Source organism: Brugia malayi (assembly GCF_000002995.4).
Source record: "Brugia malayi strain FR3 genome assembly, contig: Bm_v4_Chr2_contig_001, whole genome shotgun sequence".
In the NCBI taxonomy this organism is placed as follows: Eukaryota; Metazoa; Nematoda; class Chromadorea; order Rhabditida; family Onchocercidae; genus Brugia; species Brugia malayi.
Genome location: NW_025062476.1, coordinates 4748468 through 4768840, shown reverse-complemented (window position 1 = coordinate 4768840; position 20373 = coordinate 4748468). Strand labels below are relative to the sequence as shown.

Sequence of the window (20373 nt, the reverse complement as noted above, 5' to 3'; positions counted from 1 at the left end):
TTCTCATCAGTAAAAGTGTATTTACTTCTCTCCAATTTCTCGAAAGTTTTTGTCATACGTAATATTTCTTTTCTGCAGAAAATCAGTTATTTTGAGAGATATATGCGGTTCTTTTGTTTTGGAAAAGGAATAGGTAATTTTGCTATAAGAGTTATACGTAAAATCTAATTTATGCATAAGTAACGGATCTAGTTGTGGATACGTGGATGCAATTTTCCATAATTTTGTAATTATTTGGCACAGACATAAAAGTAAAGATTGGGAAGACTTTTTTTCATATTCATAAAAACAAGACTTAGTTATAGTTAACTGAATTATGAATTATAGTCAGGCGCGTTGTAGCAACAAAAGTATTCTCTGCCGTTTACCAGATTTTGATGATGAATCATTGATCACAGAGACGCTTTATTCATTATTATTTTAATTGCGGCATTTCCTTTTTGTACAGTTGTGCAAGGTGTTATTATTGGTTCAGTAGCAATGATAACTTTCTTCATTTCTCCACGAATAAATTGCGTAGATTTTTCCCAAAGCATTGCATAACTATTTCAAAGCACAATTATGTGATCGTTTAAATGATAGTTGAACATTAGTATCAAACTAATTGTTTTGAAATAATATTAGTTAGTGGTGTAAGAACTGAAATGTAAATTGCATATAATTTCATTCGTGATGTGCCTTACTTTCGGTGGGATTTGGGACATTCTGTTAACTTTGACAGTATTATTAACTTATTTTCATACTAAATAGCTGTCTTTTCTTGCTTGTAAGTTGACTTTTAGGTGAATCGAGATGAGATAATTTTCACCACAAAATACGCAATTCTCGATAACATAATAAAAATAATAGATGGGTATGGTAATAATACATGAAGGGCGAAGATGCATTTCTTGTTGTAGAAGATGAAAGAGGAGAAAAATGAGCGATAAAATAGGATGCTGATAAATATATATATAGAGAGAGAGAGAGAGAGAAAGAGGGAGGTTTTTTTTTTGTGTTATGGACCTGAAAAATGGATTCATCTGTCCTTTTCACTGTCTCTTCTCGTCTCATTGCCTCTATCAGTTTTTGGTTGCATTGATTTGAGAATGAATTGCTAGTGTTGAACAGAGGAAGGTGAAAGAAGAATAGAAATTTCAGTTAGATAGGATAGGATAGTATTGAAAGGATGGAAGAAACGAACAGCAATGTTTCGTTTTTCGTTTCAAATTATTCATCATTCAACGATTGTTATTGCTGTTACTATCTCTTCGATATTCCTCTTTATTTTGATTTTGTGATGAGCTGTGTATATTGTTGATTCATTCTTACAATGTTTTGTTTCTCATTTTCTTCCTTTTTCTTTGTTCATTTTAAAATTATCACAACAGGTCACATTGACCGGATCAATACCTGTAAAGTAATGAAATGTACTGCTTAGTTGTTCTTTTGATGTTTTCACATTTCCTTCCTTATAATTGCTGTATGGATCTGCAATATATTTTCACTAATTTACCTTCACTAATATTTATTAATATTAAATTTTTCTTCACTAATATTTATATCACTAATTTATCAGTTACAGCACCTTCTATACTCTCCAGCATATGAATTGTTTGATTTTTTTCAATTTACTTTTTGCAATTTAAAACTTTTGTAACTTTGAGAGGGCTATCCTTATCATTAAGCTGATTATATGCTAGCATAAAATTCTACTTCTGGAAGAATGGCTATTTGGATTTTATCACTTATGGACATTATTTATTACTTTCACTTCGATCAGATTGCCATAACCTGAAAAATGTCCACGAAATCACACTTTTTTCCGTCTTTGAGAGTCGTTATTTTTGATTATACATAACTTGAATGATGTTCACTATCTTATTTAGAAACATTTAGATTAACGGTAATGGCCGAACATAGCTTCTATGCGGTGGGACATGGCAAGAAACCAGGCGTATATGAAAAGTGGGCGGATGTGCAGGAACAGGCTTGTTTTCCCGCACTTGTCACTTGCATGGCCTTTTCTAAATACAGCTTTTTATACTGACTTTGAATAGTCTATAGTCAACGTTGACTGAAAAATCAGATAATAAGGTATTCGACACTGATCAATTTTCTTTTTCGAATCACTGAGGCTGTTGACACACTTCTTCCGAACTAACATTATTTTATCTTATTGTGGCTTTCTATCATTAATAAATTTTCATAATGTTTATGCTAAATTCAGTTTAGTTTTGCAGATAAGGGATTTTCCTCAACCAGTTTATAAAAAATTTGCTACAAAAGAGGAAGCTGAGGAATATGTGAAAGTCCGACGACCGGAAAGAATTTCATGTTGGTTGTCACTTAATTTTTTGCAGATTATTTTGTCGAATGTTACAATATCTAATGCATATATATTGAAAGACTAATTGTTTATGTATGAAATGCCTTTCTGAAATACTCTTTTATTGTTGTTTATTGCATGAACTTCATATGATTTCGATGTTTATAATTTTCAAAGGTTATTTTAACGATAATAATAGAAACGAATGATTTATAAAAATTACGCTTGTAAAACGATTTCAGTGGATGTGGATGAGGAAGCGGATAAATTTTATGCAGTTGCTCGAGGAAAAGTTGTAGGAATATTTACAGATTACAATGAAGTTAAGAATCATGTGAGAGAAATACTGCATTTCTTTTATCATTTGAGTTGAGTGAAAAATTCTATTCCACATTTTTTTAGTAAGAATTCTAAACGTTTATTTGCCTTAATTTATTTATAATTGAACTATACAAAAAAGAGTTCCAGATAACCGATTATCCTCAGCCATTGTACAAGAAATTCGAGAAATTGGAGGAAGCAAAAGCTTATTATATGAAATATTCGAGTGGAGAAGAGGATGGTAATCCAAAAGGTTTTGTTTTTATTTACATTTTCCCTAGGATTTGAACATTTTTCGGAAGTGTAATGGTTATTTCAGAACATTCTATGATTTGCTTCAGAACAGCTGTGACGCTCTTAATTTATCGAAATTGTTTAAAAATAGTCTGGCGCGATGTAGCTTTATGCTGATAAAAAGAATAATTGCTTGATATCTTTATCACTTCTTATGGAATGGAATGCTGACTAAATGGTATTCAGCCGATATGGATAACTAATTTTCTATTTACAAGGGAGCATACCAAACCAATGGATTTACAAAATGGAACAATATGGGACGACACAAAAGGGAATGAAAAAGAACACGAAATCAAGTTTAATGATATCATGCCAAAATGAGTGTTAGATCGAGCATGTAATTAGTAATTTCAGAATCAAAAACTCATAATACAGCAACGGATAACAATGAGGAAGAAGTAAAAGAGACGGAAAATATGGAAGAGAAGAAAGAGGCGAGGATAACATCGATTCTTGCTTGATTAATAAACACATGATTAATGCTTCCTTATGTTCTCTTTGTCCTTATAGCAATGTGTTGTTATTGTCTATGATTTAATTTTAGAATAAGTTTACTTTCTTCCTGTAAATTTCAGCAAACTAACAAAGGACCATCATTCTACGCTGTTGCACATGGCCATAAAACCGGTGTATTCAAAACATGGGAAGAATGTTTGGAAGCAACGAAGGATTTCAAAGGTGCCAAATTTAAGAAGTTCGACAATGAGGAAGATGCGAAATTGTTTGTTGAAGGAAGAAACATTAAGGAAGCAGGTAATCGTGTTAAATTATTTATCATGATAGATTTAACAACGACAACTTGTATTCTCTTTCGACAAATATCGGTTTTAAATGTATGTTTTATTTCAAGTATATATTTTATTGTCATTACTTTCCAAAATTTACATCTGAATTTGTAGAAGGTCGTAAGAGGGCTCATAGTCCAAATGACGTAGAAGATGATGTCGAAGAGAAATCAGCAAAAAAGGGCTAAAATAAATGCCTGAAGAAAAGGGAGCTTTGTATTTTACATTGAATTAATGTGATTATTTTATATTCAGATACTATTTTCGTAGACTTTGTTGATATTTTTGAACGTTTTTTCCCGACAATTGTAAATATAATAATGAAGTTTCTTATCCTAAAGGCTTATTTTTCTCAACGATTTTTTGTAGTTTATTGTGTTGAAATTAGTAACAGATATTTCTTTTAACATTGTTAGTTTTGTTTTCTTTAGCGATTTGTTACAGTTTTATTTTCATATATCATTTTGTTCTAATAACTCTTCCTTAATGAACATAGCAATTTTTTTGTTTATCTTTTTTGTGAGAAATTTATTAGTCATATACAAAAGATCAAAAACTGATGACCTTGGTTTTGTTTTCTTCTATTTTCCTTGATGTTTTCCTGTTTTACTCTACTCTTCATTCTTTCTACTTGACAACAGAACAAGCACAACAGCAGACAACAGCAAGATATTGTGCACTTCGCTTTCTTTTTGAGTAATTCTCTGTTGGTGCATCTATTTGGTGAATGTTAAAAAATTGTGAACAGTAATTATTTTGTGAATTTTCAGTTCATTTTTTTTTATCACTAAAAAAACATTTGTTATTATACTTCGACTGTTAAATGAATGTTTTGCTAAAATGTCAAGGCTAGCATAGCATCATAAGAAATGATCTGTTTTGGTAGCAGTTGACATATATTTGCGCAGTTATAAGCCGGTGTTAGAAGTTCCATTGAAATTGTAAAATCTTCGAAGTTATTAGCTTTGAATCTCTTGAGTTTAACTGATTAGGCTGAATGTTGGAGGACGGTTAATTTTTCTTTTCAAATTAAAAAGCTCTTGCAGTTCTGATTTTCCTGTTTCCATGTGTTATGCAACGAATAATATTATGAGTCTTTTCCAAAAAATATTCATATTTCGAAGTCGGTCGTTTGAGTTATTTAAGGTTGTTTTCAAGGGAACCTAGTAGAATGGTTCGGTTAAATTAATTTTTATATTCCAGTGCTACCTAATACCTAACATTAAGAATGAAAACTGGCTACTATGCGGTTGCTCGAGGTCGTTGCACTGGAGTCTACAAGACTTGGTCAGAATGTGAAAGGCAGGTGAAAGGATATCGAAATGCTAGGCCGGTGCTTCTTCAATCTAAATTATTAATGATTATGTTGTTATCGTTGCACCGAGCAAGAGCATTCAATTAATGTTACAACTCCTTTATTCCAGTAATTTCCGATTGCTGGAATAAAAAAAAAAAGCAAATCTTAGCTAAACATTTGACAAAAATTACGGTTTTTTCTTAAGTGACCTTGAAATTTGTAAAATTTTTGCAAAGTTTTGTAGTTTATAAAATTTTTATAAACTAGAAAGGTGTTTTATGAAAATTTTAAAAAAAAATTTCGAAGATGACATGAAAGTTCAGTGATGTTGTTTTCAGATACAGAAAATTCATTAAACAAAGTGATGCACTTGCTTTCATTTTAAAGAATAGCATATCTAACCATGCAGGTATAACCTCTAACTTTATTAAACAATTGCAAAATCTTTTCATATTGGAAGATGAAATAGTTCAATCTGAACTTTCCCAGTTTATTAAAGCTTATACTTAAAAGAAACAGTATGTAAGAAAAAACTATTTAAAAGAAAGTTGTTATAACAAACATATCATCTCCTGCATTTTCACAATCTTCATTATAAAATTAAAAGTTAACAATATAAAAGAAGCTAATAATAGTTTTATTTTCGTCTTATTGAATAGGAGATGGAAAAAGTTCACAATCTGAACTATCTTCAACAACAGAATTGCAGAAATTATCATCGTATGTTTTGTACTTATGAGAGTTACTGTCGTTTGAATGTTATCTAGCTAGAGAAATGTCTGCTGAACTTAGAAATTTCACAAGCTTTAAACAAGCCAATAAGTAGGCATCACTATGTATTATTGTTTTATGAAAGATCGAATACCATTATCTCATCAATTGAAGGGATAAACAGAAAAATTAACTAGTACTGATTCCAGTAGCTTTTTTCAAGAACAGATGAAAGTTCATGATAACCCTGATAAATAGCTGGATTAGAACTATGTTGTTTAAGAGTATGAATGTTATAAAAGAGACAAACTTTCCTGATACAAAGGTTTTCGTACTGTAAGTGAATTAGCGAGAAACAAATATCATGAAATTGCTTTTTAGCTCAAAACCATCATTTTCCCAAGAAGAGAATATATGGGAAGGAATTCCCATTGTATACACAGATGGTGCTTGTTCCTTTAATGGTCATGTTGGAGCTACTGCTGGAATTGGAGTTTATTGGGGCGAGCAGCACGTTGATAACATTTCCGAACCACTCCTTAGAGGACCACCGACCAATAATAGAGCTGAGCTTGAAGCGGTTATAAGGGCTGTACAAATGGTAATCTTAATTTCTAGAATTCTGATTTTAATATTTGTTTATTTTACATGATGAGAATTCAAAGTTCGGTATTTCAAATTTTTACAAGAAAATGAAATGTTTATCTTATTACTTATTCAGGCAATTCAACGAAGGTATCACCAGCTTATTGTTCGTACAGATTCCAACCTTCTGATTCAAACAATGAATTCATGGATACATGGCTGGCAAAAAAATGGTTGGAAAACATCAAATGGTACAACTGTCAAAAATCAAGATCTCATTATTGAACTGAACGGCTTGCTTAAAAACATAAATGTTAGTAAATATTTTAAGAATGTTAGTGTATTATTAGTACTAAAGAATTGTCTATTCTATTTTCATGAAGCGCTACTGGGAATGAAACATTTCACATTCCCTTCTTTTTATATAAAAAATATTTTGATGTGCCAAGAGCTTAGGGTCATATGAACTTAAATCCCTCATCCGCGTTTTTCTTTTTTTTTTTTTTTTTACTAGAAATTCTTTTCTTTAATCGGACCATGACATCAACTTATACGTGTAATATCCTTCGATAGTACCTCTCACCAAGACTAGAAATTCATCGCATCACATTTTCAGCTAATCATAAGACTACATGTATTCAGAAAGCTTCATAACAATAAACTTCAAATATACAGTAGCTAAATGCATGATTGTTGGAAGTTAGTCTGATTGGAAGTTATAAAAAGTCTTCGAAATTCCACTCGTTACATGTGTACTCGGCTTATCTAGTTGCAGGTACGTTTCGAGCATGTTGCTGGACATGTAGGAATATATGGGAACGAGAAAGCAGACCAACTTGCCCGAGAAGGAGCACTTCATTATCATCAAACCAAATCCTAATGATGAGGATGGAATGAAGCAAAAACTTAATATCGGTTTACTATTATTTTTTTTCCTACAAATTTTTTCTCATCTAAACCAAACTTTGCTGTTCAATTATAAAGCTCAGTTCAACAGCTCATCTTGCTACCTAGCCATGTAACAATAGCAACAACAGATACACTGGCACTTCTAACTCAACATTTTTCGTTGTCTGGAATTCGATATTTCAGTTTTTTTTTTTTTTTTTTTTTTTTTTGCTAGCAAAAATTCTTTTCTCGACAAATAAGTTAAGTGAAGATAAAATTCACAACGAACAAAAATTTTACAATACAAATAAAAGAAATAAGAGAAATATGTATCGCAGAGCAAAATGAACAATTTCGTTTATTAAGAAAGTACTTTGGAACCCGACTGACCATAAACTAATTCTTGAGTTTAGTAGTCTTAGTAGTTGTTGTGTGTTGATTTGTACGCTAACGATTCATTAAATAAAATGTATATCTTCCTTATTAAAGGCTAGCAACAACGAAAGGAAATCCTCCATATCCATCTGCCTTGCACGTTTTAACGCAAAACCACTTTCTGTGATGATATGTTCCACTTTATCTTTCATGCTAAATGAACTCTCGATTTCCTAGAAACAAATTTCTGCTTAGACAAAAATTTCTTAGTAAACAACTCACCTTAAAATTAATGGAAAATTTTAGAATTAAAAAATTTTTTATTATATAATATAATTAATATACCTTATTTTTAATGCTGCAAAGAGCCTTGTAGCTCTTTTCCAGTGAATCACACACCTGATTATTTTTAAATAGAGACAATAAAGTTTTATTCTTTCTAAGAAAAATAATCCTAAGCAGACTGTCCCATTCCTGAAAATCTTGACAAAATATTAGCAAGTTAACTTAGCAGTGCTCATTAGTTGCTTAATGATTTGCAAAGTTTCCGCTATTTACAGCTATAAGAATAAAAAACATGTCGTATTAAGAAGTGTAATCTGGGTACATTTATAAAAGTCATCTTTTTTTAAGTGCACAAAATCATTCTGTTACATAATTGTTCTGTAACAATGGAACTGTCTGCCGTCGGTGGTATTAGTCTACTATTGAAAAATCATTTAATTTGCGAAGCAGGCACCTTGCTTCACATTTCCGCAAATCGCTCAGCAACAGAATGAATACGCATTAAAAATGAGAACGTGTGTTCTGTACTGATACATGACATGTGCATTATTGTACACTCTTATCAAATTATAATTTCCACTATATAAATGGGGAAATTTTTATATATCAAAAGGAATCAACCTGAAAATTGATTTGAGGAGGAGGATTTCTTGGTGCAATGCGTACGACAGCTGAATCAACTTTTGGTGGTGGTCGAAATTCTGTTCGCTTTACCTTCATTAAATGTTCCACCTGTAAGGAAAGTTCTAATCAGTGTAAATAATGAATAAATGCACAGGACTTTAGTGAAGTTGAAACCCTTGAAAAGCAAATCAACTATAAAATGAAACAATTATCAAGCATTTTCATCATGAAAATAACATGATTCGAAAGGAATGAAACAGAAATACCTACTTGTGCAAGGAACTGGACATTCACACTTAACCGACAGTATAATTTATTGCCAGGTTTTGCTAATAATCGATCCGCAAATTCCTTTTGGAACATTAATACAGCATATCTGAAGTGCATTGCATAAAACTATCACAGGATTACAAGAACTCTGTTGAGAAAAGATAGCAGTTTATCCTTTGACTCTACGAACTTGGAATTTAAAAATTACCTAGGCAAGGGCCGCTGCAATAACAGCTTAAATACAAAGGGCGATGAGATCTGATACGGTAGATTGGCAACACACACATCAAAAAAAGGCCATTCCGTTTTTATAACATCTCCTTGTCTCACTTCCAGTTTTTGCTGATTTGATCTGTAAACTTCAAAATGATAGTCAAATTGTATTGAGTCAGATCCAGTCTACAACATTAGATTTACAGGAAAAATCCAAAAAAATAAGAGGAATCGCTCACGTTCCAATCACTCGTTTTTTCAGTTCAGCGATCATCCGTCGATCAATTTCGCATGCAATCACCTTTTTAGCTTTTCCTAAAAGCGCTACTGTCAAATTACCAGTACCAGATCCAACTTCGAAAACAGTATCCGTTGATTTGATTGCTGACTGTAAAACAGCTGGACAGTTTTCTAAGTTCAAGAAATTCATGACAGCATGTCATTAGTTAATATGTTTATTCTAACATTATTCTTTTTGTCTACCGAAATTCTTTTTATAAAATTATCACGAAAATATTCCAGAGCTATCATGCAAAACATTTTTTTACTTCATGATAGCATGTCGTTAGTTAATAATTAAGATAGTGATAATTAACATAGATTTAAATGAATCAATTGAATTTCACCTTTTCAACAATGGCATTAACAATTCCCGGATTCTTCAAAATGTGCTGACCACGATCAATATTGAAAGGAAGGGCTGCAAATTGAAAATAACAGATCTTATGTACCACTCCATTTCAGCATAATTGTTGAAAAGGTATTTTTTATAATGTTTACCTTGCATATTGCCATTACTTTTTGATGCATCTTTTATCCTTAATTTAGCTTTACCCATAATGACTGAAATAAAATGCATTTAAAAAAATTAGACTTAAAAAAGTTATTTTAGTAGTAAGAAAACTGCAACACAATAGGACTTATTAGAATACTTTATGTAGAAAATAATTTTGAGGGAACTAAATTCATCTGTCTCTTCAGATAAAAAACAAGAAACAAATTCTTTTCATCGTTTAGTTGACTCGTTCTTTTGCAGAATCTATCCAAGAAAACAATATTAAAGCATACCACCAATATTTCTGCTAATTTTCATAGATTTCACAAAAAGTCATAAAGTCAAAGATGACATAAAGAGAGAAGAAGAAAAACTGTTGCTGACAGAAATCCCAAGGCAATATAAACTAGCCATCTACTCAACCACCTGTCCACTCTGAAAGGACCCACTAGATCTAAAATATCGCTGAGTGATGATGATAGCTATTGGATTGCAAATGATGGTCATTATGATCATCCTGTTCTCACCTCTAACTCATTTCATACCTGTTTATAGCCCTTTCAAGAATAATAGCAATAATTTGTTAAAATAACATTTCGCAGCCCTTTTGCAAGTCCGTTGGATATGGTTTGCTTATTCATTCTTTCATCTTTGTGAAAAACATCGCTGTATAAATTATCTGATAATTGTGTGCTAACCATTTCACTATTACTTATTCTTAATTACTATAAAATAAGATATTATTAAATATATATTCTTAATTACTATAAAATAAGATATTATTAAATATATATTCTTAATTACTATAAAATAAGATATTATTAAATATATTGGTACATTTTAATCCTAATATTAAATTAATTTATTTTGTAGTTAACATATATTCATAATCAATCACTTTTTAATATATCCATTAAAAGAGTTTGACAATAAAACGATTCATTGAAAGATGCTACTCAAATTGCAATGAAAAAGAATCTTATTGGGAATTAGAAATTATTTAATTTCAAATTACATCTGATTTTCAGTAAGTCAACATAAAAAGAAATAATATTCAAGTTTTACATAGCTATGCTGAATTTCGGCAATGGGACATTTGGATTAATGATCAATCTACTGTTGTTATTATTGTTGTTGCGTTTGACTTCAATCTCCTATTAATTTATCGAGGTCATTGGTCTCAGTTCACTTGAATTTTTAAAAATTAGACAACGAGATGTTATCATCTTATCAGCATATTAGTGTACCTTTTATTCTGAGTGAAATTGTTTACGTTTAGTCATTTTATCACTTTATCACAGCAAAAGTCAGATGAGAAAACTTTCTTGCACTATAGAAAACGGTTTTTTTTTTTTAAAAAAAAAAAAAGAAGTAGATCTATCGATAATCGATTGAAAATTTTTGCGAAAATACTGAATTATGATGACTAGGATTGGTAAATGATCCTGAATGAACTCCTTGAAACGTTTTCCATTTGATTTATCAAACTATTCCAAATCATTTCAATTCATTACTTAATCAAGTCTTCTTATTCTTTTCAATTCAACTTTTTCAATAAGCATTGATGATTTTTGCTCGACCTATATATTTCTGAAATTATCTGTTTTTTTAAATTAATGTACCACAGAACAAATGATGTTTTTGATGTCTTCCTGAAACTTTTATTTTTTAAACTAAAAACTTTCATACCAGAAAGAAAAAAGAAAAAAAAAAACAAAGTGCTTCAAATCTGCCACTGAATGATTAAGTGATTAGAAAGTTAGGACGAGTTCTTCCTTTCGACAGTTAGCTTTGAAATCTTTTCTTGGTTAGTGAACAGTATTAAATTTAAAATCCATATAAGCATAGAAGTTTAAAAATATTTCGAGAGGTCAAGAAATTTTATGATACAGTAAGATTGATAATATAGCGAATTAGAATTTAAACAAAAAGCATAATATATATTATATATTAAATATATGTGTGCCTCGAGAATACAAAATATTATATGCAGAAATTATTGATAACATTTTAAGACTTTAAATTTTATTGTCAAACAAAACCAAGGAACTGTATAACATGTTCATAACACACAATTTAATGTATTTCATCTAAATCTATATACTCAATAGAAAACTTAGTCAAAGTGATTATCACTGATCTTATTACACAATTCATTTCAAATATATATTTTTTGATTCAAATTCATTTCAAAATATTTTTTTTTTCAAAAGTTATATTTTCATTTTAATGTACCCTCTAACTTTTATATCTATAAGAAAAGATCATTTTTAGATTATATTATCCTAGAGATGATCTTATTTCGATTTATTATTTCATAGGACAAGCATATTACATTTGAAGTAATATTTTTTTTTTGTTTCTGGTAAACTATATTTATCGAAATGATATAATATCACTTATATTACTTTCTACTCTTCGTTGCACCACTGAATCAGGTGGTAACAGCTGTTAGAAGAATAAGAATGCTGTTCGAATTTAATTCACTTGCAGAGAGATACTAAGCCAAACTAAAGTAATGACAACGATGTGTAGAGGGATGTAAGTCTGAAAATCAGACTGAAGAGTGAACTGTGATGATTGAAATAGTGCAGCGAGAGGTATCGAGGGAAGTAAAGAGGTGTGGAGCGTTGTAACTATTTAGAAATATATATTATAAATAATATTCATTCTATTTTCTATCCTATTCATATATTTCTGTGAATCAATCAATTTGTGCTTGAAAATACATGCAGTGATGTTCTTATCATTCATTTCCATTTTTTAATTTTTTGTAAAATTTGCAACCTTTTTTACAACATCTTTTATTTATCATCCATAGAATTGTTCTTGACAATGGCAATACTTTGAGATGCTAGTGATGAACCACTTTTTTTTTTTTTTGAAATCATTGTTAATTGTTTACAAATAGTTAAATTATTTAATATTAACTCGAAATTTGTTTTGTTCACTTCAAGGAATTTTTTATTTCTTTCAAATGAACGATATGTAACCGTTTGATATTATTAATAATAACTAATAGATATGTTGCAATTTTTCTTTATCGTTTTTTTTTTTTTGAAATAGCATATAAGAACTGAATACAACTAATTAAATCGTCTACCTGATTGGTTGTCAAATAAGCATTTGTTTGTGGTCAAATAAGTATTTGTTTGTGGATCAAACAAAATGCTTGCAAAAACAAAATGCATAAATACAAAATTCAACACAGATAAGAGAATCATTTCAGATGAATACCGATGTCATCAACCGTATTCCATTATATCAACGGACTACCGAACCGGTTTGGGACCGTAGTGGCTATGATTTTCATCGTCCACCTCCTCCGTTACAAGGAGCTATCGTTCCACCGTATTCCACTGCTGTCATTCATTCTGCTGTTAAACCACCTACCGAATCTGATATTTACAGGTTTATATACATACATACGGAAATAGCAAGTTAGATTTACGGAAAGGGCAAGTTCAACTTTGAAAGTGTCGTGGAAGCAAAATTTTGTCGTGAAAGATTTGATAATTTAAATTATTATTTTGGGAGAGGTTGTTGATCGCAGTGAAATTATTAGTTGGATGTAGATGTAATTATGTGAGGTGACAGAGGAATATAATAATTTCTTTATTAACAGAAGCAATAATACTTGATAGAAAAGAATTGAAATTGAGTGATACTACAATAAGTTTCATTATCAGATACAGTTAATTGACAATTAGTACAATAACATTACTTGGACATCCAGTGAACAAGAAGTATGCAAAGCAAAGAACAAGAATTAAAAGATAACTGCTGGTGAGAACAGTAGTACCACTTCCATGAATGAAATTTCTAATTTCATACAAAATTATAGAATTGAAAAAAAAAAAAAAAAAAAACTTCTGATAAATTTTGATTGAAGATAAGAGCATTTCTTCCTAGTAATTCTTATATTTGTTAAAATAACCACAATAATACTACTTCTGATAAGCTAAATTATGAGAAACGTATTTTAGGGTTGGCGTTTATGGCTGGAGAAAGCGGTGTTTGTACTGTTTCATTTGCGCACTTACTGTTGCCGTCGTACTAAACTTAGCGTTAACTGTATGGATTATGTCTGTTCTCGACATCTCCACAGTATTATTTTTTTTGTTTTTCATATATAAATCTATGCATAGATAACTCTTTTACCTGTCTCAAATTTATTAATAATGATGCAGTTCATATTCGAGAGTTACGAGAAATAAAATAGTTAACTAATAATCAATTGTCAAAAAATGAAGATATTGTATAATGCAAGCCAAAATAAATGGACAGATATTATTATTACTTTAATCATTATCTCCATGTTATAGACTGGAATGGGTACAATGAGAATTGAAGATGACAGTATTCGAATTATGGGTGAAGCACAATTTGATCGCCCTGTTCATTTTGCCGAACTTTCTACAGCAGATGTAAGTTAAAGACTTTCGCTTATTTTACATAATGCTTAAAACTTTTAAGTGACAAAATAATAACTCATTACTGATGTAAATGATTTTTTTTTTTTGAATTCGTATTAGATTCATAATTCAAAATTCAGCTGCTTCATTGCCGAATTATTCATTGAATGGAATTATAGAATGAAGCGTTAACAATTGATTCATACCGTGGTGTCTTCATAAAAGCTCGAAATATGTCTGGATATGAGACTTCCATGCTTAATATGTTTCAAGATGGACGCATGGAGGCAGTGTGTGATCGTTTTGAAATTTACGATAATTCCCGAAAATTGCTATTTTTTGCTGAACCAAATGAAATTGGTTTCAAACTTGAAAATCTTCGAATACTTGGTAAGCACTCTCATAGTTTTCAAATTACACATGAAAGGGTCTTTTCAAATTCATTCACTGCTTTAAAAATATCTATTTAATTTAATGGAAAGAAAAAGATAAAGAATAAAAGAAACCAACACAATTTTAGATGATGGTGGAAGTGTTTTCGAAGGAGCTATACAAACAGCGCTCATTCGTCCGGAATCTGATAGTCCTCTAAGGTCTGCTTATTAACAGTTCAGATATTATAAGCTAACCTAGTTAAATTTCCTGAAATGAAGATAAGAATGATAAAAGAGAATTTTGTGTTAACTTTGAGATGATGATAATGCAAGAGGTAAAACAGTTAGCCTTCAAGGCTTATTCAAGATTTACAGTTTTACAAATTTAAACTTTCACTTGCAGCTGGAAGTAAGCACTAATTCAAGAACTAAGAGTTAAGTTAATGAATAATGAAAGGAACACACTTATTAAGTTTAGAATGAAATTTTTTTTAGCTTAGAATCACCAACTAGAAGTCTGAATTTGGAAGCAGGTCAAGATATTGAAATTACCAGCGCAGCCGGAGAAATCCAACTGTCATCTCTTCTTGACATTACCATTAATTCCAAACAGGTTAATTGTTATTTAATAATGAAACATTCACAGATATCATTTCTAGCAATTACTTTTCCGTAAATTATCTCCAACAGATCCTGTCTAGCGATATTTCTATCTCTTCATGAAATGAGAAAATTACAGGGTGAAGTTCGTCTTGAATCAAATAGTATAGTTATGTCTGGATTACCGAGAAGTGAAGCTCGAGGGAATGCCCAATATCAGTTATGTATGTGTCAAAATGGACTACTATTTATGGCAGTGGTTGGAGCCGATTGTCGAGCAGATCGAGGCATTTGCAGTTAACAACTCAGATAAAAGTTCGCTTGGAATTAAAATTTATCTTGAATCAATCACTCAGTCATTCTATTCACGTGTGCATTCCGATGTACTCATTCTATTCTAATGTAAATATCATTCTTTGCTCTCTTTTACTGATAACCTCTTTGTATAAGAACGTATAAAGCAACGATATTAAATTGTTAATTACTTATAAAAGTGCAGGTCAAAGGATAACAGTGTATCTCCTTCCATCATCTTGTGAGATTCAGATTATCTAGATGACTGGAAACAAAACCGTCTCCTTTCTGTCATGAAGGGACTATATCGGACGGAAAAACGTGCAGGTAACACGTCCATTTTCTTCCCGCCACGCATTCACTCGTGAACCCTTCCGTTATAACATTGATAAGCAAACCGATGAGCTATTCTGTTACATGTTGTTGACGTGAATGAAGCAAAGGGTATTATTTTATTGGTAGACGGAGCGACATTGTCATTCTTTGACATCCTCAGCGCTCGTTTTATGTGATGGAATTGATGGATTCATTTCACGTGTTCACGTTCGTAAGCGTAATTGGGATTTCAGATGCAAAGTCCACGCATACAACCTTTGAATAAACAGAATATTGTCGCAGGGAAGTATGTCCTTCTTTTGGTTCGATGTATTCGTTCACAACAATCACCTTCGTTTTCATTTGCATCTCAAAAAGCCAATGAACACGGCGTACCAATTCTTGTCACATTTATTTATCAACCAGGCAAATTTCTACAGATGATTTCTTTAAATTTGACCAAAAATTTCATGATTCATTATGATTTTAAAACATTACTTTCTCTTCCAGTGTTGTATTTCATTAATTTTTAGTGCACTAATCACTTATTGCAGATCAGTATAATTTGGCGCAACGAAAATTTCTTTTAGAAGGACTAATTTGTTTGCAAAATAATCTATCGCGTTTGCATGCACCCTTGTTAGTTGTAAAGGCGAGCGGTAATGAAGAAGCTACAGAAATTATTTTGAAACTATCTGATGTAGCCTGTGAAGTGATCATAGATGCTGCCTATTTACGCGAAGATCGCAATTTTGATGAAAATCTTAACGATAAGCTTGTAATGAAATGTCGCAGATTCACAAAAGTTGAAGGGAATGTCACTATACCTGTGGCGGTTATTGTTTACTTTGTGTCATTTCCTTTAAACATTTAGTTATTACTTTTTCTTTTTCACAGGATTTTAATATTTTTTTCACGGAACATGATTTTTCCTATAAAATTTGCTAAGAATGAATGAGTACTAGCAAATTTTGAAATTTAAAAAATAACCGAATGAAAAAAAAGAAAAAAAAAACTTAAAAAAAACTTTCAGACCTTATGCAATAAGCCAGCTTACAATGCTAATACAATTCGGAAAGTGGCATGGCATTTCCTTGACGATTTTCTTCTTGAAAAGTGGAATGTTACCCCAAAAATTTACTGTGAATCATGGGAAAGGTACGGAGTAGATTTACTTATTAATCTTTTTTTTTTTTGCTCGATCGATGTTATACTAAAGCAGAAATAATATAATTAGACAAATGTTAAACGCTTGTTTTGTTGTACATTAGTGAGCAATGAAAATTTTCCTTTATGCCACTGATTAATTAATGATCAGAGAAACTGCCTCAAGGAGTTCTGCGTTGTCAGAGATTAAATTATTACTATTTTACATGTTTCTTGGTATTTCAGTATAGTAGAATATAACTTGGAATGTATGGACATCTCGTCGGAGTGTACGAGAGCTTACAATGACTGCAGAACAAGCAGTGTATTGAAAGGTGGAGAAGATGCTGCGCTGCAAGTCTTAGACTATTTCATTGTTAATAATTTAAACACATATGATGAAGAAAGGTTTGTTTCTTTTTCCTTTTTTTCCCACTATCAATTTTATTTTTTCTTTCATTTGTTTGATTTTTTGACTACACAAAATTTCTCTGTTAGGAATATCCCGAACAGTGGAAAGCAGAGTCTTCTTTCACCTTACATCCACTTTGGCATGTTGAATCCAATTATGATTGTTGTTAAAGTCAAACAGTCCGAAGCACCAAAATCTGCCAAAGGTAATTTTTCCGTAGAAATGAGTCATCTTAACAAATGAAGCATATGTATGATAAAGAAAAGTGTGTTCTTTTGTTATTGGCAGAGTTTTATGAATATTCTAGAGTTTAATGACTGGGTAAATTTATAGCATAATGGCACTTTCATCTAGTAAAGTTTCATATTATGCACTTCAGATGCATTTTTGGAAGAACTGGTTGTTCGGCGGGAGCTAGCGCATAATTTTGTTTACTACTACAGAGACACCTACGATACAGTATGATTTAGTTTGAGATGAAAAGAATTTTTAGTTGATAATGGCAGACTCACTTATCAGCTGCATGGGAAATCATATTCATTACATTTTATTTTAGTTTGATTGTTTACCTGAGTGGGCAAAGAAAGCGATGGATGAACATCGTCATGATAAACGGGAATATATTTATAGTTACAAAGAGCTAGAAGAAGGTTGTACGCATGATGTTTATTGGAATGCAGCACAATTTGAACTTGTTTTCACTCATAAAGTATCAAGCTTCTTTTTCAACTGTATTTGCAATGATAATTTAATCACAAAATCTTTTGTCTGACTGCTGTGAATCATTGTTTCAGAATTTGTTATTTTCTGTTCATTTCATCTTCTGCAAAATTAAGTAAAATTGCACTGCCTATGAATTACTTCTCTTTTAACAGATGTCGGGTTATCTTCGTATGTATTGGGCGAAAAAAGTAATCGAATGGTCTCACGATTATGAATTCGCTTACGCTTTTCTTATTGAACAAAATGACAAATATGAATTAGATGGACGAGATCCCAATGGCTATTGTGGTGTTATGTGGAATTTTGGAATGCATGATCGAGCTCATGCGGTTCGTACCTATTTCTTTACAATTGTAAACATAATTCCATGTTGATGTTACTATTGAAAAAAGGAGAAGTGTATGAATTCAAATGTACTACAATATTTATATTAGAATCTCTTGTTGAATTGATATCTCTTCAGAACAGACCAGTGTTTGGGAAGATACGTTATATGTGTGCAGATGGATTACGGAGGAAGTTCCGAAATCATATTGATGAGTATGTTAATATCAATTACAGACGTGCAGGTCGTACGTTAGAGCTAAATAACCAGGATCAAACAAAACGACGAAAGCTTCACAAGATCTTGAGCCAAAAATAAAGAAAATATGTATAACTATGACGAAATAATTAAAAGATTCCCTTAAAAGATGTTCATTTATTCAAGATTATACTTATCATCATCATACAGGTTTACAGTTTATTTTTTGAGTTTAACAGAATTATTGCTACAGATAACATGTTTAACCATATCATAAATACATTGTTTATAATTCATTTGCTCAATAATATATCTATCTCATTATGTTAACTTTTTATGGTCATTTATGATTACTCATCTCTCATTATTCAATGATGTGTTTTGATTTCATTCTTTGTTATCTAAGTTTCGATAGTGTACAATTCAGTTTTCTGCATTTTTTTTTTTTTTTCTCCTTATTATAAATAATTTTTCTTTGTACTATCTCACATTTCCTTTTACAGCATATTTTTTTTCTGATTTTTACACTTTTTTTTAGTTGATTTAAGGAATAAAAATATAATTCATTGTTAGTACATTCAAAGCGAGTTGCTTATGTTCATTTTATTTCCACTAAATGTCCATTCCATAGTTCATTTTTCTAAGGTTTTATGTGCAGTTGAAAATGATCCATAAGGAAATCTTGTTACGACTTTTGCCGGTTTCAATTCATTATGATTGAAACATTTATGTCATTAAGTTTATCCATAGTCAGTGATCAGTTTCTAAGGATTTCTTTATGAATAGGTGTTGAAAATGATTTTGAGTTTGAGATTTGAAAAAAAGTGATTTTCTAAGATCTTATATGTGATGTATGGTTTATTTTGCAATGGAATTGTTAGCTTCCATTTCCTTATCATATAATTAATACTGAATGTGAACTGGCTATCTTTGAGAAATTTAGACAAATGGTATTTTATTTTGAGTTATGTCTGAACATCATCGTAAACCACATGCTATGAATACTGACGGGTCACAACGAGTGTCATATCTTAAGCCTAGATCAAGAATAAGCATTTCTTGGGACAGATTACTGTACAATGTTCGTTATATTAGTCAGCATTGGAAGGATCGTATATTGGTGAAAGCTGCTGCTGTTATGATTGTTTATACTATTGGGTTCGTTTTCCTTACGTTACTGTAGCAAAAGAATTTGAATTTTAATTTGTAGTGCTTTATTTTTTTCGCTTACTTTGAATTTGTTTGGAACAGTTTATTTTTTACCTATTAACTTTATTTTTTACCTATTAACTCCTCTTTTTTTATAAAACAAGACGAGACTTAAGATAATTCTTTTTTTTTGAAGAAGAAGATTCTCATCTTCATTTAGATATTCTGTTCCTTTAAAAATTTCCTGAGAGTTTAGCGTACAAATTTGGAGTGTTCAAAATGATCCAAAAATTAATTATAGATTGTATGCTTTCATTAAAAAATATTATGGCAATGAACATCCACTAAATCGTTATCAATGGAGGCAAATGAAGAGAAATGGCCAATTAAGCGAGGAAATGTTGCGTAAGGAAGAAATTGTTCAAAATTTTATGAAAGCACGATTTAGTAAAGTGTATGAGAAGGAACCCGTTTATTCCGTACGACGGCAAGGTCCTCCCGGAGTGTTGTGAATTTTGGATTCACAAGCAACTCGAGATATATTATTTATCAAAAGTCAAATGAAACTTTAATGAATTTAGTGAATTTGAGGAATGAAATAACCCTTTAATGAATTTAATGGATTTTATAAAAGCACTTAGCTTCAGGAAGAATTATGTTTACATAATTTTCTTCTTTTATTACATCA

At 30.9% G+C, this 20373-nt stretch overlaps 6 protein-coding genes across 9 annotated transcripts; 5 read left to right on the top strand and 1 right to left on the bottom strand.

Annotated features, from left to right (window-relative positions):
• Nucleotides 1-1888: 1888 nt before the first annotated feature.
• Bm4580 (uncharacterized protein) lies at nucleotides 1889-3899 on the top strand (the record flags this gene model as incomplete). 2 transcript variants are annotated; one of them, XM_043078430.1, is made up of 7 exons in its annotated part: nucleotides 1889-1969; nucleotides 2223-2316; nucleotides 2551-2642; nucleotides 2777-2882; nucleotides 3281-3360; nucleotides 3502-3679; nucleotides 3826-3899. In XM_043078430.1, the coding sequence occupies 7 exons, from the start codon at nucleotides 1889-1891 to the stop codon at nucleotides 3897-3899; spliced, it is 705 nt and encodes a 234-aa protein (XP_042934364.1). The 2 variants fall into 2 exon arrangements, with proteins under 2 accessions (XP_042934364.1, XP_042934365.1); XM_043078431.1 differs by lacking the exons at nucleotides 1889-1969; nucleotides 2223-2316; nucleotides 2551-2642; nucleotides 3281-3360 and having other exon boundaries at nucleotides 2868-2882.
• A 1040-nt stretch (nucleotides 3900-4939) lies between these two features.
• On the top strand, nucleotides 4940-7184 carry Bm4581 (RNase H family protein; the record flags this gene model as incomplete). The annotated part of the gene is made up of 6 exons (XM_043078429.1): nucleotides 4940-5076; nucleotides 5347-5417; nucleotides 5668-5728; nucleotides 6101-6320; nucleotides 6441-6617; nucleotides 7080-7184. 6 exons carry the CDS (start codon nucleotides 4940-4942, stop codon nucleotides 7182-7184), a joined length of 771 nt encoding a protein of 256 aa, XP_042934363.1.
• A 466-nt stretch (nucleotides 7185-7650) lies between these two features.
• On the bottom strand, nucleotides 7651-9797 carry Bm13770 (putative dimethyladenosine transferase, putative; the record flags this gene model as incomplete). Its single annotated transcript, XM_001902255.2, has 8 exons — nucleotides 7651-7800; nucleotides 7913-8041; nucleotides 8474-8584; nucleotides 8747-8852; nucleotides 8955-9098; nucleotides 9199-9347; nucleotides 9586-9659; nucleotides 9740-9797. The coding sequence occupies 8 exons, from the start codon at nucleotides 9795-9797 to the stop codon at nucleotides 7651-7653; spliced, it is 921 nt and encodes a 306-aa protein (XP_001902290.2).
• A 3166-nt stretch (nucleotides 9798-12963) lies between these two features.
• Bma-sgn-1 (Sarcoglycan complex subunit protein) lies at nucleotides 12964-15424 on the top strand (the record flags this gene model as incomplete). Of its 2 annotated transcripts, XM_001902256.1 has the most annotated exons (7): nucleotides 12964-13145; nucleotides 13721-13841; nucleotides 14060-14161; nucleotides 14329-14539; nucleotides 14670-14742; nucleotides 15019-15136; nucleotides 15263-15424. In XM_001902256.1, 7 exons carry the CDS (start codon nucleotides 12964-12966, stop codon nucleotides 15422-15424), a joined length of 969 nt encoding a protein of 322 aa, XP_001902291.1. The 2 variants fall into 2 exon arrangements, with proteins under 2 accessions (XP_001902291.1, XP_042934362.1); XM_043078428.1 differs by lacking the exons at nucleotides 12964-13145; nucleotides 13721-13841; nucleotides 14060-14161 and having other exon boundaries at nucleotides 14383-14539.
• Nucleotides 15425-15986: 562 nt separating this feature from the next.
• On the top strand, nucleotides 15987-18656 carry Bm3175 (Sarcoglycan complex subunit protein; the record flags this gene model as incomplete). Its single annotated transcript, XM_043078427.1, has 9 exons — nucleotides 15987-16158; nucleotides 16287-16567; nucleotides 16766-16890; nucleotides 17125-17286; nucleotides 17377-17495; nucleotides 17670-17749; nucleotides 17847-17999; nucleotides 18166-18342; nucleotides 18477-18656. The coding sequence occupies 9 exons, from the start codon at nucleotides 15987-15989 to the stop codon at nucleotides 18654-18656; spliced, it is 1449 nt and encodes a 482-aa protein (XP_042934361.1).
• Nucleotides 18657-19503: 847 nt separating this feature from the next.
• Bm14677 (Uncharacterized protein) lies at nucleotides 19504-20197 on the top strand (the record flags this gene model as incomplete). 2 transcript variants are annotated; one of them, XM_001902258.2, is made up of 2 exons in its annotated part: nucleotides 19504-19694; nucleotides 19987-20197. In XM_001902258.2, the coding sequence occupies 2 exons, from the start codon at nucleotides 19504-19506 to the stop codon at nucleotides 20195-20197; spliced, it is 402 nt and encodes a 133-aa protein (XP_001902293.2). The 2 variants fall into 2 exon arrangements, with proteins under 2 accessions (XP_001902293.2, XP_042934360.1); XM_043078426.1 differs by having other exon boundaries at nucleotides 19675-19694.
• Between the last annotated feature and the right edge of the window lie 176 nt (nucleotides 20198-20373).